This window comes from Olea europaea, chromosome 7 (genome assembly GCF_002742605.1).
Source record: "Olea europaea var. sylvestris chromosome 7, O_europaea_v1, whole genome shotgun sequence".
Lineage (NCBI taxonomy): Eukaryota > Viridiplantae > Streptophyta > Magnoliopsida > Lamiales > Oleaceae > Olea > Olea europaea.
In genome coordinates, this window is record NC_036243.1 from 2,521,303 (window position 1) to 2,541,500 (window position 20,198).

Below are 20,198 nucleotides of genomic sequence, written 5' to 3' on the forward strand. Positions count from 1 at the left end.
CAGGGACGTGGTTGTTAGGATATTAAAAGGTTTTGTTTGTCATGAATTTGTCGTCAGAATTTTTTATATATATATATTTTGTTATTTTTGTGTAACTTCTTTATCCTATGATTTCATTATCGTGCCATGTTGAACTAAACATCGTGTTGACAATCAGACCTGAATCAGCTTATTGACCATAGGACGCTGAAAAACTGTTATTCAAATTTAAAATGACTTAAGAAAATTTTGTCGATGAAATGTGTATAATGTGCTTGTACATGTATAGAGAATTCTGTGATCATTCAATCTAAACCCTATCTTATGTGGAACATGGATTATGATTTGTTTGTGTCATGCAAATTTGAATCTGTGGTAATTTCAATTATTGAATTGTCACTGATTTATATAGGTCATAAGACTATAATACGCATCATAGAGCTTCAAATTCATATATTTGGAGCATTACTAATGAATATATATGTTTAAGTTCAGTGATAGAATCAATTCTATGAAATTTCAAAGAGTAAGCTGTTTAACAATGTTTATATGTGCTTTTTGTCACATGATAATTTCAGTTTCTTAAGGATTTCTTTTCCATTTTTAAGAGAAAAATACTAGTAGGACTAATGACAATTATTATCAGAAGAAACCAATTTATAGGGTAAAAATTAAAAATGGATATCATACAAGTTACGATCATTTTAAAGTTTCTTTATGAAGAGCATCTAGTGTTCACATCTAGCCCTCAAATTTGTTTAATAGCTTTAGATGTTTCCAACTTCTGTAATTCATGACTCATGAAAATGAGAGAGGTTGGCTTTTAATTTCTTATATGCTGATATAACTTTCATGGTGATCATATAGCAAAGAGTGTATGTGAGTGGAGGGAAGAAAGTTGAGGAAGCACTTGAACTGGAGGTGTATAATCAAGGTATGCACAAGACTGAGCTTTGCAACAAATGGCAACAGACAGGTACATGCCCGTATGGAGATCACTGCCAATTTGCTCATGGCATCAAGGAGCTCCGCCCAGTCCTTCGCCATCCTCGCTACAAGACCGAGGTGTGCCGCATGGTCCTCAATGGTGATCATTGCCCCTATGGCCACCGCTGCCACTTTCGCCATTCCCTCACTGACCAGGAGAAATTAATGCGGTCAATGAATACCAGGTTACTCAAGCCTCGGTAACATTATCCAAGTTATATGATAAATCATAATTTGACTATAATACAACCCTCCAAATAATGGAAACACTTCCACTCAAGGAAAGAAACTAGGCTGTTTTTAAGTACAATAATTGTATCGTAAATAGCTAATCTGTGCTTTGATAATTGTGCCTACGCATTTGAGACATACATACGATGTTTTGTACGATCATCATGGCTAAATCAGCCGAGGAAACTCCTTTTGTAATGATAAAATGCAATCTGGCTAAGCAACTTCTGATTGTCCTTGTTCATTAACTGTGTTTATTTCTTTCGCTTTCAACGTTTGTAATGATTCTGTGAAGGCTTAGATCATTTTCATTTACTGTGTTTATTTCTTTTGCTTTCAATCTTTGTAATGATACTCTATTTATTTCTTTCGCTTTCAAAAGTCTTTAAAACACATGTTACGTAGGCAACCCATATATCTTCGGGTACATTCTCTTCTGATAATAAAATATTTTTTCCCCTATCCATAAACTATTTTGTGTATGCATTGGCTTTTGTCTTTTTACTATGATATTATTGGGATCCCGAGATGTGACAGATAAAGACATAAGATGAATATCTTTTGGAGACATGTAGCTTCATTTTGATCTGAAGCATTATGAAAACCGATATGAATTAGCACAATTTTTTATCACATCTAATGCTAAGTTCATACGACATACTATCACATTGGTTGGAGGATGGGGATTCATGTTGATAAGGATGTTGACATTTGTAGTTGTGGAATGATCTTATATCGCTTAATTGGTGTAATGACTTCCACGTTCGATGTTAATATTCTTGTTGGACCGGATCATGTTACGTAAGGTGTTGTCAATGGAGTTATACTTTTGTGGCCACCTATGTAGTCTAACACGGGTCTTAAAAGTTTTGTTTTAGTAATCAAATGTTTGTTCAAGTGGGAGAATGTTGAAATAATTCCAAATATAAGCGTCACAGTCGATTGTAAAATTTTACGGGTTAGATGTATGGCTTACAATGACATTATGATCAGGCCAATTATGTTAAGTGGTCAATTTGGACCGTTTTACACCTTACAGACTTTATTTAATATAAAGTGGTAATTTCGAATATGTGGGCCATAATTATGCGTAGACCCTAATTAAGGTTTTAAGTCGATAATGAGACGAATAAATAAATTCTTATATAAATGTTAGGTCTTCTCTCCTCTCCATATAATTTTATTAGTTTACTCCATTGAAAGTTAATATTTTGTGAGAGCGAGAAGTATAAGATCTGTTTCTGTGCATACAATTTTCGTTTGAGAATATATGTATGATATATATTCATTATACAAACATATTCAAAGAAATCCAGGGCCCAAGTTGCAAGAACTCTCGCTTCCTTCTCCTATGACTGAGACTTGGTTTTTATGTGATTTTCCCAAATCCGTGGTAGCGTTTCTCCTTGTTGCTTGTGGTATGAAAATTAACACTACTCAAATTCAAATAAAATTCAGAGAAGCATATCACACCCCTGCCTTCCCTAAAGCTTACACCACCACATCATCGTCGTCGCCGTTCTCTGAATAGGGCCACTGTCATGCGAAGAAATACACGCATACGCACAAAAAAAGGGTTCTGCAAAACGAAACCCAACTCTCCACGTCCACAAAAACCCCACCTTCATCTCCACATCAACCCTTTTCTCTCTGCAATTATCAACAGCAAGAACTGTCGCCCAAATTCCTCGAAATCGGAGACACATTCGATCGATAACTCGTTTAACCAAACACTCACTTGTGTACTGTACGGCAATCGGGTCCTCGCCCGATATAGAGGACTCGGGTCGAGGTGGCGGGTCGGACAGTACCGCCGACTGAGAGAAGAATGGTGGTTTTTCTTTTGGGTTTTAATCTTTAACTTCGGCCGTATGTAATATATTTGGTGATGGGACTAGTCTTGCAATTTGTGAGTTTAGAGGTCCTAGACAAAAATTAAGGGATTATGGCCTGTTTTGCAAATTTTAAGTAAGGACCAATCACGCAATTTTAAATATTGAAGGACCAGATTTTAATTCGAATTTAGTGTTAAAATGTAATTTCAATAAGGGGCTCTTAATTTGAACTTTTAAAGTTTTGACCCTAAAATTTTAATTTTTAACCCAATTGAAAATTTTGTTTAATAATTAACTCGATTGAAGTATAGTAAATAATAATAATAATAATTTAATTAACGACCTTTGTCTTATTTCATTAAAATGTTTATGTATTTAATTATTGCCATTATTTATGCATTTAAATTTCATTTCTGAAATTTTGTTGCCAATTTGGTCTCTCAATATCAATCACATGTGAATTTTTTGCCTTTCATTGATTAATGATAATGATTTATTGAATAATTTTTGTTTTGTGATTAAATTTATTATGGGTTTTCAGACGATCCTTGTTTTCCCACTATGAGAGAAATATTTTTAAATAAAAATGGTGGTAGCTGCTGAAGTGGCACACTAATTGTTATTTATACGGTTTTCTCTACAACAAAAAAAAAATATTTTGTCCAACAAATTTGATTTATTACATATAATATCTTGCCCAAAGGTATTATTATATGTGATATTTTTGAAAAATAGCATAAGACAGTGAACGAGCTTATTTTGGTCTAGAAATTTCTTTCTACCCAAAGGTGTTAGTGTTTCGAAAATCAATGTAATTTTGTTAACTGACTACATGATGTGTTTTAAGAATACCTTATAGCATGTTGTATTGTCGACCCAAATGTGACTTTATGATGATGCATCTAGGTTCTTATCGTAATGAAATTCATATGTTTTGATTTAAATTACGAATTATCTAATTAATAGCCCATAATAATTCATTGGATATTTTAGCATCTATTTGATTGCATGCATTATGTTTGGATGATATTGAGTGTGATATTTTATGTTTTCGCATTTTATAATGTATTATCTCTTTCGAATCAATTGTCCGCTATTGAAACCTTGACAGGGAATAATTATGTGAGATGAAAACGAGACGTAGAAATAGTACTTGGTCTTTTAGACTTAGACTTTGCAATGGAGAAGAAGTTTGAGAAACCCACAGATAAGAGCACTGTTAAATATGTAGCCGAGTCTGAAAAGTGAGAAAGGGCCAACAAACTCTGTTTAAAAATCATTAAGCGATCGATATCCAATTCCATTCTAGGTGTCATCCCCAATAATGAAAATGCCAAAAGTTTTATGGATGCTATAAGAGAAAAATTTATTAAGTCTCTTGAAGTCGAAACTGGAGATCTAATAGATAAATTAATAGTATAATATATGATATACAAGTCGTGTTAGGGAGCATGTCATGAAAATGATAAATATATCATCTAAGCTAAAGCTCTTAACATTTCCATTGCGGAGCCTTTTCTGATCTATCATATTTTAAATAGTCTTTAATCGGCTTAAGGTTGCTTACAATGCTTACAATAGTCTTTAAATAGACCCTTTGACTAAGGGATTCGCTCCAAAAGTTTTTAGAACACATGTTTCTAATATGGGTATTGTGGAAACATTTGATGTTTTTGGTTAGTGAGCGTTATTTATGTAAAGAACTACGTTTTAGGCTTGATCCCTTTGCGAGGTACGTAGGCAACTCATATGTTTTCGGATACAGACCCTTCTGATAATAAAATATTTTTTCTTATATCCATGAATTATTTTGTGCATGCATTGGCTTATGTCTTTTTATTATGATATTATTGAGATCTCGAGATATGACAGATAGAGACATAAGATGGGTCTCTTTTGGAGACATGTGGCTTCATTTTGATCTGAAACATTATGAGAACTGATATGAATTAGCACAGTTTTTTATCACATTTGATGCTAAGTTCATACCACATACTATCACATTGGTTGGAGGATGGAGATCCATGTCGATAAGGATGTTGGCGTTTGTAGCTGTTGAATGATCTTACATCGCTTAATTGGTGTAATGACTTCCATATTTGATATTAATATTCTTATTGGACCGAATCATGCTACGTAAGGTGTCGTCATTGGAGCTATAGTTTCGTGGCCACCTATGTAGTCTAACCCGGGTCTTAAAATTTTTGTTTTAACAATCAAATGTTTGTCCAAGTGTGAGACTGTTGGAATAATTCCAAATATGGGCTTCACATTCGATTGTAGAATTTTACGGTTTAGATGTATGGCTCACAATGATATTATGATTAGGTCAATTATGTTAAGTGATCAATTTAGGCCGTTTTACATCTTAAGGGCTTTATTTGATATAATGTGGTAATTTTAAGTATGTGGGCCGAAATTATACGTAGACCCTAATTAGGGTTTAAGTCGATAATGGGACGACTAAATAAATTCCTATATACAAGCTAGGCCCCCTCTCCTCTCCATATGATTTTATTAGCTTGCTCCATTGAAGGCTAATATTTTGTGAGGGATAAAGAGGGAAAGATCTAGTTGGTATTACAATTGCAACTATTATTCATATCAACGATGACTTCAACGGGTATGAATTCATCTTATTAATTTATTTTATTATGATTCTCGATTCTTAGCATGATTACAACTAAATTTCATCACGCTAATGTTAGAAAAACATACTAAGAGGGATTATGAATTATGCACAATCATGTTTTCCTCTTTGGGTATGTTGGAAAGTACAGGTTAGTGAGCCATTTTTGGCATAATATTGAGTGGAATCTGTTCAATCAATTTGGATGATCAAAGTTGATTCGTGTTCTTCTATGTGAGAACATCAAAATCACATATTTTCTTGTCAAAATTGATGCTCGGATGAATGAAAAATTGAAGTTCAAAATTGACGAATTGGAAGATGGTTTTGTGTTGAAGGAAAAACTGTGTAGTTTGTCCCACATAGGAAAATAAACAAAGTAAAGAACACTTTATATATTATTATACTTTGAAATGGTGTAATCATGTGTCACATAGAGGTTCTCTCCACATACGCAAATCAAGGACTGAATTAGAACTTCGAACCTTGAACTTGTGTGTGGACAAGACCTACATAAACGAATGTCAAACCTAATGGAGCAAAAGATCGCCCCCTAGGAGTGTTTGCATTTTGGTTTTACCTTTTATAAGTTATTTAATTTTTTTTTATTCCAAACTGACTCTTCAACTCTCAACCTCAAATATAATTGTGAAGTTATTGGTGGTGTTAAGTGTGTAACACCTTAATTATTGGCCACTTCCACTCATGCATGCGCCATTAGCTTACAATAAAATTATTTTTTCCCCCATTCCACACACCAATTTCCCTCTATTTTCGATTTCTATCTGTCTATATTTTTAGCTTTTGCATATTGCTATATCCAATTTATATTCAAAGTCTTGGTGATCCTGTTTTGATAGGAATTTAGTGCGTCGAAGTAAAAACAAAATGCTCAACTTTACTAATTTTTTGTTGTATCCTAGAAGACAAACACTTGACTAGAATTTCAAGCACCTATGATGAGAAGCGAATCTATTTTAAGGACACTATGTATTATACAGACCTTGGTATACAAATTCCTTTTTCCTTTATTGATTAACATATTACTGCAGTTGTATTTTCTATTAGGTTTTGTTCAGTATGTGTTATTTCCAGTTCTTTGAACAAATCTCTAATTTTGATTTACTATTTTATATATATATATATATTATTTGATTGGAAAATTTGTCGGCAATACCCCCCGCTGCTAATTTTAGCGACAAATTACCTAGGTCATCGGCGATTTAGCGACGGAAGAAGCCGTCAGTGTTTACCAACGACTATTTCCGTCACTAATTAGTATCAAATTTTTCCATCGCAAATTACCTACAGATTCTATTTGTTGATGATGATACCAACGGATTTTGGTGGCTATTNGCCACGAGCCGGGCGGGCTCGGGCTTTTTCCGAGCCGAGCCACGAGCCGCCCGAGCCACCGAGCCTTTTTGACACCCCTACGTCTTCCACAGATAATATAATATATAACCAAAAAAGGAAAAAAAGACAATTCTTTTTTTTTTAAATCTGCAAAAAAATTACTACATAAAAAATCACACACACAATTTTCTCAAAAATAAGCACCCAAATTTTGTGCAAAAAACACGCACAAATAATGTATGTATAGTTTGGAATACTAATTCCTCATCTTCTAACCTTCTTATATCCGCAAAAACCAACACAGGAAAATAAAACACACACATAGGCACCATAATTATTCAAAACAGTTTGATCATAGTGAGAGAGCCAAATGCCAATCAACAAAACACCATCACTGCTGATGGAAGAGAAATGGCTAGGTATACCAATGGATTGGTCCTACAGAACTGCAAAATAGTTCCAGAAAAGGAACTCTACCCATCCAGAAAAGGCAGTTCCTACCTACCTCACACGCCCATCGAAGGCAGAAGCCCTTATCGTCACTATGCAAAGCGAATTGGTTGATCTGATCCGCTCTGAGGGCTATATGAAATGGGACGGCGCAAGCTACCATCAAACTTGTGAGTTCTATGAGTTTGCAAACCGTGGCCCTGGATTCGACACCTATAAAAGAAGTAAAGGATTCAAAAAAATTCAAAGTTCTTAATGCAGGCGAAGCTGCCAAATACACTCCCGGCCAATTTCTTTCTGGTTCCCAATGTTGAAGATATAGAGGGGTTTCTATTCTTTTATAAATTAAAATTTTATAATATTTCCTAAAAGATATAGAGGGAGGGTGGCAATGTGTTTGGGGAGGAAATGAAATATTTGAGTGGGAATTGGATGGAGGGAAATGAAAATTTTAGAGGGAAGTCAAATTTTAGATAGAAATTGAAATTTTTTGAATTTTTTGACGGGATTTTTCGTTGGTAACTGTATAATGCTTTTAAAAATTTAATTCAATGTTCACCAACAAATTTTTTCTGTTGGTAATTTATTTTACCATTTTTAATATTTTTTCCAACGAAATCATCCATTGAGAAATTGTCACTAAATTATTTAATTTATTATTTATTATTTTAAAATTTTTACTTGCGGATTAGTAACAAAATTGTATCAAAGAAAATCTTCTGTTGGTAATTCTATTGTTAATTTAGCATTTAATTTTTAATAATAATAAAATAGTAATCTGTTGCTAATTTGTTGTAATTTCGTCGATAATAGCAACGAAAGTTGTCAGTCTATAAAATTTCATTTCTATTGCCTCCTTTTCTAGTAGTGGCTGAAACTACTCTAAAACTCAATGAGGTGAAGGAGATGTCCAAGCTATTAGCGCACGATGATTGGAAACATTCAAATTGTCTGTATCAAAACTATATCATGAATAGTCTGTCTAATTCACTATACAATGTGTGTAGTATGATGAAAATAGCTAAAAAGTTCTGGTATTAGGCTAAAAGATTCATTGTTAGCTAATTCTTGGATTATGAAACAGAATACTCCAAAATTTTGATCATTCAAATGCAAGAACTCTAAATGATTTTTCATAAGATTCATGATGGAGGGATGAATTTAAGAAAAACTTTTCAAGTAGCTGCAATTATTGTAAAATTGTCTCCGTCGTGTAAATATTTCAAAAATTAACTAAAGCATAAGTGAAAGAAAATTAACATTGAAGAACAGATTGTTAGATTTCGAATTCAATCATGTTATGGCTAAAGCTAATATTGTTGAGCATAGTCAAAGTTATAAGACCTATAAGAACAATTCTGGGCTATGTGGTGGAAAATGGGCTAAGTTGGGACCGAAAGGAGGCATTTCTAAGAAGAAGTTTCAAGAAAAATGCTTCAATTGTATAAAGTGGGTCATAAATCTTTAGAATGTAGACTGGCAAAGAAGGGGGGAGAAGCAAATGTGGTTGACTACATGACACATGATGTTTCGGAGATGAAACTCGTGGCCATCAATTTTAAAGGGAATATGGGGAGGTCAAACTCAAAAGAAGGGTGGATTGATACCAGAGCTATAAGATATGTATGTTCCGAGAAAGAGTTGTTTAAATCGTTCGAAGCAATTGAGAATGGAGAGAAAATTATAAAAAATTTAACAACTAGTGAAATCAATGGTCAAGGAATGGTAGTTATGAAGATTTCTTCGGGGAAAGTGCTAGCTCTTAACAAAATACTGTTTTGGTCAAAAATCCGCAGTAACCTAGTGTCTGGATCGCTTCTAAATAAGCATGATTTCGTTATTGTATTTAAGTCAAACAAAGTTATTTTGTTTAAAAATTGAATGTTTGTCTGAAATGGTTATATTTTCGATGGTATGTTTAAATTAGATATAATAGTTGTCAAGTCAAAGATGAATAAAATTAATTCTTCCGCTTGCTTAATTCTTCCAATTTATGGCATGGTAAATTAGGACATGTTAATTATGATACTTTATATACCCAGGTTTAATGGTGGAAATTGTGCCGAACGGTCGAGCTTGAAAAGATGGCTCAGGCTCGTATTTGGACGAGCCGAAGCACAAGTTAAGCGGCGCGGGCTTGCTAGGCTGGCCTGGCCGAGTGGGTTTAGCTCGCCCACGGTGACATTATTTTGGTCACTGATAATACTTCAGTTGAAATGGTCACCGAAGTTTGAAAAGGGCTGTTTGGCACTTTAATTTTTTTCATTCTTTTTTTTAAACTCTATAAATATCTCTACTCATTTTCAATTTTTTTTATATGACATTCCAAGAGTAATTCTCACTCTCCTCTACTATATTCATATATAATATTCTACCTTCAATTTTAATTATTCAATATCAATTACCAATATACCACACAGCAAATTTACTTAATTACTTACTATACACTAAGCATATTCTATACATTTCATCACAAGTTCACAATTCAAAAATGGATCCCACTCATTTGTTGAGGGCTTATTCGACGCATCGAAGGTGAATCACCTATGACGCTGCAAAGTCAATTTCGAAATGAATTTGTCAATCTCAACGAAGTACTAATCCCAAAAAAATTCAGATTTGGATGCTCATGGAAGAAGTAATCCAATTGATTTGGAAGACGTTAATGTTCCCGAAGCGAAACATTAGAAGGAATAGGAATTAGATATTCTTGATGCAAGAGAGAATAGAAAGGGAAAAAATAAGCAAAATGTTGGGGACCACTTTAAATTGATTTCAACGGGCCATTTAGTCAATGGAATTACAGAATCTAAAGCAGTATGTAAATACTGTCAAAAATTATTTGGCATGGCAAAAGGGCATTGGTGCCATCCATCTTAACTGTCACTACAAAGTATGTGCAGCCAAACATGAGCTTTTGCTGCTAGTCAAACAAAACTGCATTTTGATAGTCCAACTACTGGCTCTACTTCTACGCCACTTTACATGTAGATGTATTCATAAGAAAATGCTCAAACGGGAATGGTGAAGTTCGTCATTGGTACTAAGTTGTCTCCAGCAAAATAGACAACCAACAACTCGTTTCCTACATGAACGAATATCTTTAACTGAGTAACATCAGGGTAAGTAGAAGCACTCTTCGTTCAGAAACAATACAATATTTCCTTCATACAAAAAATAATTAATTACTGATTTGTAAAAATATGAGGGTGTTGTATCTTTAACTTTGGATATATGGAAAGGGATTAATAAATGAGGTTATATAGCTGCAACTATACACTACATAGACCAATTTGGTGTATACATAAAAATTATTGAGTTCCCTCACAACGCTAACAATATATATAATGCTATTATGAACAAGAGTAAAATACGTTCTTTATATTTGACAACGCTAGTGTTAATATGTCAGTTGTTGATAAATTGTGTAGGTTCTACAGCCTGATTTTAGTGGTTATTTATTTCATATTCGTCGCATATGTCATTATTTTAATTGTGCATGATGGTTTAAAAGAGTTAAAGGTTTCATTGGCCACTGAACTTTACACCACGTCGCGATTTACCTACTGAACTTAATGAAGCTTCCCAATGGCCACTAAACTTAACTCCGTTGCACTAAATTGACCACCGGATGGATTCCATCTATGGTTGTGCCTATGTGGAGGATGAAAATGTGATGTGGCAGTTAAAATTCTCCACATGTTAACAAATTTGCTTGCTTGGATGCCAAATAGCCAAACAAAGTCTTACCCATATGAAATTCAAAAATGCTTTTGTAAATTAACTACAAAACCACCGTCGTCTCCTTGCCAAACCAAAAACCAAATCCACAGGTAACTCGCCACCTTCTTCCACGGCCACCTCGCCACCGTCGACGGCAGCAGCAGCCTTCCCCACCTATTTATGTTTTTCCCGACCCTAAAAAAATGAAAAGAGCAGGGTTCATGAAAATAAAAATCTCCAACATTTAAATAATCAACCAAAGTCATAACTAAAATTAACTGATTAGGAAAAACAAAAAACTACCGTTAAATGGTCTTTTATTTTGGAGCAATTGAAGGAGATAGAATGTAGAATCTGTCATTAAGAGTTTTGATTTTCCTCTCTGCTCCTCCCTCTCTCCCCCCTATAATTATTTATTATTTATTGGTGTTTGTGTAAGAGGGTTAGTAGAGATAGAAAGTGTTTTTCTGTAAGAAAAGTGGAACACATAAAACAAAATTTGTGTAAAAGGGTTTGTGAATAAAACATAACCGCAACGATGCTAGTAAGGTAGCTGTGGATTTGGTTTTGGGTTTTGGGGATGGAGAGAGCGTTGGGGTGGGGGTAGGAGAGGGATTTTGGAGTTAATTTGTAAAAGTATTTTTTAATTTCACATGTGTAAAATTTTGTTTGCTGATTTGGCGTCCATGTGGAAAATTTTAACTACCACGTCACTTTTCCATCCTCCACGTAGAACCAACCATAGACGAAATCCGTCCGGTGGTCAATCTAGTGCAACCGAGTTAAGCTCAGTGGCCATTAAGAAGCTTCGTTAAGTTCAGTGGCTAAACCGTGACGAGGTGTAAATTTCGGTGGCTAATGAAACATTTAACTCTGGTTTAAAATATATTAAGAATGAAATTCAGAGAACTAGGGATGCATTAATATATATCATGATTTCACTTGGTAGAAAACAAACTTTTGAAGAATTTTGTGTCGAAATTAGCATGACGAATACTATCTCACTAATTGTATGGTGCCTGAAAATCTTTATATACTTGCAAAGGCTTTTCATGAATACAAAAATGACTCTGATTTTAGTGAAGTTATATATATTCTATGGAATTAAAGTTTAGAAAATACTGAGAAGACTTTCCTATAGTATTTCGTTTAGCATGCATCACGAACCCCCAATACAATTTATCAGGTACTAAATATGTAATTGATCAGTTTTCAAAAGTTTTAACTTTTAACACTCCTATCACTTATAGAAATTCAGAACAAACTTTATGTAAAACATATGAATTATATGTAGAACAAATAAGTGCAAATATTAGTCGAGTACCCTATGCATCTACTCCTCCCACTGATATTGAAGAAGACAGCGTTGAAATATTAAATTTATTTGAAGTCATTAATACGTATAGATACGATGCAAATGCAATAGGGTCTTCTAGTAGTACGTTTACATATGTATTCAGACAGCGACACAAGTCCAAATACATGGTCTACAAAAGTACGAATGACAATGGCTAGTGGTTTCTGTGATTGCAAAAGATCTATTAACATCTCCGGCGAGCACTATAGTTTCGGAGTTTACTTTTAGTGTCGCTAAAAGGGATCTATCCAAGGATAGGAGTTGACTGAAAGAAGATATTTTGGAAGTACTAATGTGCGTAAAGGACTGATTAGACTCTCATTTTCGACAGTAAGATAAATATGTTGAAATTGCAAGTCATTACATAAGTGATATTTAATTAAACTATATTAATCAAAATTTACTATTTTATATTACTATTTTAATGTTTTTAAAAAATTGTATACGCAAGAAGTTGTTAGTGTACAATTTTTAACTTTGTATACTCGAAATTTCAATAGTTGGTCCCAAACCCGGATAAAAAAAGAGGATTTTATCTATTACAAAAAATAAAAAATGAAAAGAATTTGTCACGAGCTTGGTCCACGAGGGTTGAGCTCGAATCTTGGTGAATATAAGCCCAGCTCGTGGGCAATAAGTTAGCTCAGCTCATTGCCACCACTACCGATGTTCCATATTGATTCTAAACATAAGTTTGAAACTAGTGTCGAGGCAAAATTAACAAGGCACTTGAATGAAATTTAAAACCACTTGATTTAATTTACAATGACATGTGATTTAAAAATTTTACAAACAAGATATAACAACAAGTATTTCATTACTTTTGTCGATGATAACACAAAATACTGTTATGTGTATTTGCTTGGACGAAGTTATAGAGAAATTTGTTCCCTATTAAAATGAAGTTGAAAATCAACTAAATAAGAAAATTAAGGTTCTAAGAAGTGATCGTAGTGGTAAGTATGAAGCACAGTTTGTTGAATTTTGTATACAACACGAAATTATATATGAAACCACGACACATTATTCACCTCAACAAAATGGTGTTGTTGAACAAAAAACGTATCTTAAAAGAAATGATGAATACAATGTTTGTAAATTCTTCAATACCTCAGAACATGTGGAGAAAAGTTGTGTTATCAGTAAATTACTTTATAAATAAAGTGCCCATAAAGAAAAAAGATTGCTGTGAGTTATGAAAAGGAAGAAAATATTCTTATAAAGACTTACGAGTGGGGAAGTATCTTGCTAAAGTGGTTGTTCCAATGCCAAAGAAGATGCAAATTTGCCCAAAAACTATATATTGCATCTTCATTGGTATGCACATAATGGTAATGTTTATCGATTTCTTGTGCATGAGTCTAAAATCTCAAACATACACAAAAACATGATAATGGAATTGAGAAATGCTTCATTCTTTAAACATATATTTTCATATAGATCCAAAGAGAAAGAAGTTCTTCTAAATAGGACTGTGGTTTGGAATATCCTAAACCAAGAACTAGAAGAGGAGTTTGATGTTGAACCAAGACGCAACAATAGGAAAAAGGATAGAAAAAATTTTATGGTCCTGTCAAAGCTTTCAAAAACACTGTGAACTCTTCAAAGGGAACCCAATGGAAAAAGGCTATTAAAAGTGAAATAGATTCCGTTTTCCAAAAGCATACATGGGAACTAGTGGATCTTCCTCCAGAAACAAACTACTAGGCTACAAATGAATTTTTAAGAGGAAAATGAAAATAGATGGAACTTTTGAGAAGTATAAGGCTAGATTAGTTATAAAGGGTAGTAGACAACGAAAAGACCTTGATTACGTTGATATATATTCTCTAGTGATGAGAATAACATCTATTAGATTGATATAGCGATTGCAACTCTACAAAATCTTGAAGTACATTAAATAGATGTTAAAACTGTATGTTTGAATAGGGATTTAGAGTAAGAAATCTCCATAAAACAACCCAAGGGCTTTTTCTCACGAGGGCAGGAACAAAAAGTCTATAAATTGGTAAAGTCATAGTATAGCTTGAAATAATACCCAAACAGCGGCATAAAAAGTTTGATAATATCATGGTAGAAGTGTAACAATAGCGTTTATGTTAAAGACACCAAAAATGGTTATATCATTTTTTGTCTTTACTAGACGATATGCTTACTATTGGTAACAACAATAAGATGAATAAATATACTAAACATATGTTGAATTCAAGATTTAACACAAAAATATGGATTTAGCTAATGTGATACTTAGACTTAAAATTATAAGAATACTAGATGGACTCGTTCTAATTTAGTTACATTATGTGGATAAAATTTTGGAAAAGTTTAGCAAGAATGACACTAGAAAACACCAATAGATACAATCAGCATCTATCTAAAAAAAAGGGTGATAGTGTCTTTCAAGTGGAATATTATATGATCATTGGAGATCTAACATACTTGATAAGATGTACAAGACCATACATAGCCTACACAGTTAGTAAACTGAGTAAATACATGAGTAATCCAAGAGTTGGCCACTAGAAAGGAATAGTAAGAATACAAAGGTACTTAAGATATTCTCAAAACTATGGACTGCACTATTACCAGATATTCAGTAGTCATTGAAGGGTATAGTAATGCCAATTAGATATCTAATATAAAAGATTTAAAGTCCACTAGTGGATTTGTGTTTACAGTAGGAGGGATAGCTATATCCTTGAAATTCCTTTAATAAACAATCATAGTCAGATCAACAATGGAATCTGAATTTGTTGCTCTAAATAAATATGGTGAAGAGGCTGAGTGCTTAAACAACTTCCTAGAGGATATTTCGAGATGGTCAAAACTTGTCGAACAATTTGCATACATTATGATAGTCAATCAGCTATTGGAAGGACACAAAATGACATATATAATGATAAGTCTAGATATATACGTCACATACATAATACGATAAGGCAACTACACTCAATTGGAATTATCTTTATTGACTATGTAAGGTCAAAGGATAACATTGCGGATTTACTAATTAAAGTGTTAAATAGTGAGCTACTAGGAAAATCATCGAAATGAATGGGACTTAATATACCCTCACTTTCGGCGGAGGAATACCGTAGTCACATATGATATCAGTGAAAACACTAAGGAAGACTACTTCCCTTATAATAAAAGTAAACAACAACTGGAAAAGCAATAAAAAGGAAGTACTACTTCCTTTACAATAAATACTAATGTGAACAAAAAGAAAGTTACAAAGATCAAAGTCTAAAGCTAGGCAATCCATATCTATCAATCTGTACGAGTGCTCTGATGTGTCGTGGTAGGTCTGTTGGTCTGATCCCAACCCTCTGAAGTAAGTGCATCCACAACTTGGTTTCCTTCTCTGTAGATATGGAAAATCGTGTCTCTGTCAAATAAAATGATGTCTACAACCTATCTGAGTAACCCTTGAATATCCCATGGTTTTCCAAATTTGGTGATACAGTGAATAGAACTCTATCAGTGAATAGAAAAAATAGAGTCCGACTCAACCCAAATGCTTGAAAACTCAAGATCCCTAGCCAATAGTACTCCGTCGAGAATAGCTCTAAGTTCCATCTCTAATATCGTACACTATCCATATGAAGCTGAGAAGGCCTTGATACATTTACCTGCATGATCCCTGATGATACCTCCCTCACTTACAATACCATCCATCAATATTGATCTTGACAGATCCATTCGATGAAGTACGCCACCAAACCATAGTAGAGAGAGGAGCAGAAGGTAGAGTGATATAAATACCAAAAGATGGAGCAAGTTGTATGTCAACACGCCAATGTAGTGGTTGAATCAAGCCATCGGTGAACGTATGACTAATAGTTTCAATCTCATAACACCACTGGCACCGAGAAGCCAGCTGACTTCCTATTCTCATCTAAATAACAGTATCTTCTAGAAACAAATCCTACCATAATCTCAAACAGAAGAATGAGACTGTGATAGGTATGATAGGGCTCTAGAGTAGACGAAACGAGTCCTTCGCTGGTCTATTAGAGCAAATCAACTGCTAAGCTAACTTGGTTGTAAATATACCATCTAATGTAGCCCTCCAAAAATATGATTTACGGTATCGATACAAATTGGAATAGCTACAATTTGTTCTGCCATAACTGGTGGAAGAGTATATAGTAACTATCCAAAGTCCTACCCCATCTCTCTGAAAAAAATCTTGCACCCTTGCGGGGGTGTATTGTCTGCGTGGGAAGATGGACGTCAATGTAGTATCACCCATCCAACAATCATGCCAGAAGAAAATCTTACCTATCCTAAAATGCCACGCAATATGTAGCTCGACACCTGGACCAAATCTCTTTAGTCTCTTCCATATAGGAGAGGTTCAATGAGCAACTGCTGCAAGTGATGGATGTGTCCCTCTATAGTATTTGCCTAGCAAAAACTAAGCCCAAAGAGAACTTTGAGACCTAAATAGCAACCATAGATTCAGGAAGAATCTGTCCACCGTATCTTGTAATCTCCTAAAGCCTAGTCCATCCTTATCACTAGTGAGACAAATTTTCTTCCAACTTTGCAAATGTAAATGCCTACATGATCCATCGAATCCCATAGGAATCACACAAATATTCTCTCCAACTTTTTCAGTAAAGCCTTGGAAGGCCACATAATCTAAAAGAGGTATAATGGTAAAGGGGAGATAATTGATCTCAGCAAATTAATCCTACCATCATAAGAGAAAGTTGTGATGCCCATCCTAAAATTCTACTTCTGACATTCATAATGAGGTCATCAAAAAGAAATCTCCTCTTAGCCCCTTTAAATAAGGGGACTCTAAGTATACGAATGGCTGTCGCTGATGTGAAAATCCAGTCAAAATTACTAGCCTCCATATTTGTATATCCGATGCCCATTAAGGTAGTTTAAGACCACTCCTATCTCTATTCACCAATTGGTTGGAAACCCTCTCATAATGTTCCGAACAATCAATTACCCTCATGATAGCCTTCTTTTGACCATTGGCAAATATAATCATGTCTTCAGCAAGAGCAAGATGAGAAACGAGAGTAGTAACTCCATGTTAATACTGGATTACAAGATAAGCCTGAAACCTTTGAGTAAGCAGGAGAGAGAGGTAGTTTGCGGCGATCATAAATAAGGATGGGGAGATAACATCTCTCTATCTGAGCCCACATGAGGATGGAAAGAAGGAACATTTAGGAGCACTGAAAATCGACAATTTGAGATACACTGTTTGATCTTATTGATCCATAGATGGTCGAAACCAAACGCATCCAGCATAGGTATAATGCCAAGACGTATGGGATCTAAAGGCTGTGATAGAGCAAATAATAGATCCTGAAAAAAAGAGATCGTCGAGCTCGAATGTTTGCATGAGTAAAGAGATTTTTCTCTGCCTGAGTTGTAACAGTCCTGATACGAGATTTGATCCGACATCCTTGGACCATCCCATCAAAATATCGGTGTTATGGTCCTCCTCACACACCCAACGAGCCCAGATTTTTTGCTTCCAGAAACCCTCCTCAATAGCTAAGGTTTGTTTCAAATCAGCCAGTGCATGAATAGCAAATCACCGTGGTCCGATGTGGATCATTATAAAATTCAATATCTGCTTGGTCAACCCTCACCTCAGCATCCCTCAGTCATTGAAATATATCATCAAATACTCATCGATTCTACCAATGTAACCCCTGTTTCAGATAAAGAGCTTTTCCAAAAGAGCAGCCATCCTTGTAAACTGAGTAGGGGATTACCACTTCTGAGATACAAAGGTTGAGAAATCATGGTTCTTAGTCCATACATTGAGGAATCGAAATGGCCTACGACCCAAATTATCATCATTAATCCAATGTAGCAATAAATGTGAGTGATCAAATAAAGTCCGATTCAAATGTGTAAAAATAAGCTGTAGACAGAAATCTGCAGCTATAGCATTAATCAAATCTCTATCCAGGTGTTTACTAACCCCGACCATTTGTCAAGGTGTACTCAGGCCCAGAAAACCCAGCATCCTCCAAACTATAGTCCAAAATTATGTCTGAAAAAGCACTAGAGCCACAATCTTGCCTACTATGACCAATACGCTCACCATTATGTGCAATAACATTAAAGTTGCCCCCAACTAACTAGTGGTCATCCATGAAAAGGAAAATGTGGTGAAGACCTATCCACAAGTCTCTCTTAACTGAGGCCTCACAAGAAGCATATACAAGTGTCAAGTAAATCGGTCGTGCTAGTCTGAGATCCTCATCTCTGACGTGTAGGAACTGGATCTGATCATCAGTAACAGTAGTGGTAGTGCTTGCATTCCAGAAGACCTAAATCTTTTCCAACTTATTATGAACTCCAGAGTCGACATGCAGATAACAACAAACAGAATCAAAACTCTTTTCCAAAACCATACGCTCCAGAATAACCAAAATATATATCGAATTAATTCGAATAAGTTTCTTTAGGCATCAATGAGTAACTACACTAGCTACACCTTTTACATTCCAAGCACTCATGGAGATGAACATAAGGTGGTATCCTGTGAGCAACTCCTAGTCACCATCCTAGAAAATGAATTATCAGTGACTTTGGGGTTTCTCTTCCAACCAACTGTGATAAAGCCATCGTCCTCTGTCTTACCGGCCATACTTGCGAAGTCCTCAAAAGAAGATCTATGATATGGGCCCCCTTATGAATGTCAATCTGAGATTAAATCTGATTGATCTGTAGATAAAGCCGCTTCCATATTCTATTGGCAGTGTAAAGAGATGATAGACAATTTGAGAAAAACCATTTGGATTTGATTGATCTGTAGATAAAGCCATCTGGGGAATTGACTTCGCTAGACCATTATCTAGGGAAAGGTGCAATAAAATATTCATAATCATGGAAGTAGATTATTTCACCAAGAGGGTAGAAGGCGACATTGTGAGAATCATGGAGGCTAACACTTACAAATTTATATGGAAATACATCATTTTTCGGTTCGGAGTACAAATTCTATAATTTCATATAATAGCACACAATTCCAAAGGAAAGGGCTGAAAACATTGGATGAAGAGCTAAGAATCCGAAGGCATTTCTCCACTCTGTGCTAACCCCAGGCTACAAAAAAGTTGAAGCTATTTAATAAAACATTAAAAAACTTCCTAAAGAAAGAAGTTAGATACGATAAATTGTCGATGGGTTGATGAACTTCCACAAATTTTGTGGTCATATTGAACCACCACAAAAATAGCCAAAGAAAAGCCTCTTTCTCCCCAACCTATGGAATGGAAGCCATGGGACCAAATGAAATTGGGGTCGCCAAATAGCATATGATGAGGAGCAAAATTAGAAACCATGAAAACAAGTCTAGACTTTTTAGAAGAAAAGTAGGGTGATTCTCATGTCAAACTTGTCGCATGCAAAAAGGTTCGCAAGAAAAGCTAAATGTACGAGGACTTAGCTTTAAGTATTTGTCTCAGACAAAAAAAATGACTTCTAGTTCGCCTGGTCCAAAATGGGAAGGGCCAAATATGATAGTTAAAGTTGTGGGATCAAGAACTTAAATGCTTGTCAAAAAAATGACGAACTAGTTAAACATCCCTGAAATAGTTTGTATTTAAGAAAATGTTATCAGTAATATGGAGTTGTCTCTTTGATTGGGCGAACTCAATGAAGT

The 20,198-nt window shown here is 34.7% G+C and overlaps 1 protein-coding gene across 2 annotated transcripts in view; it reads left to right on the plus strand.

Moving 5' to 3' along the window:
• The window catches only part of LOC111396691 (zinc finger CCCH domain-containing protein 15-like), a 3,249-nt gene extending 1,740 nt beyond the window's left edge, over positions 1-1,509 (plus strand). For both annotated transcript variants that reach the window (XM_023023147.1, XM_023023148.1), the window contains exon 3: positions 847-1,509. In XM_023023147.1, the coding sequence (XP_022878915.1) occupies positions 847-1,170 (324 nt within the window). In that variant the 3' untranslated portion in view covers positions 1,171-1,509. The remainder of the gene's footprint in view (positions 1-846) is intronic.
• The last annotated feature ends 18,689 nt before the right edge of the window (positions 1,510-20,198 follow it).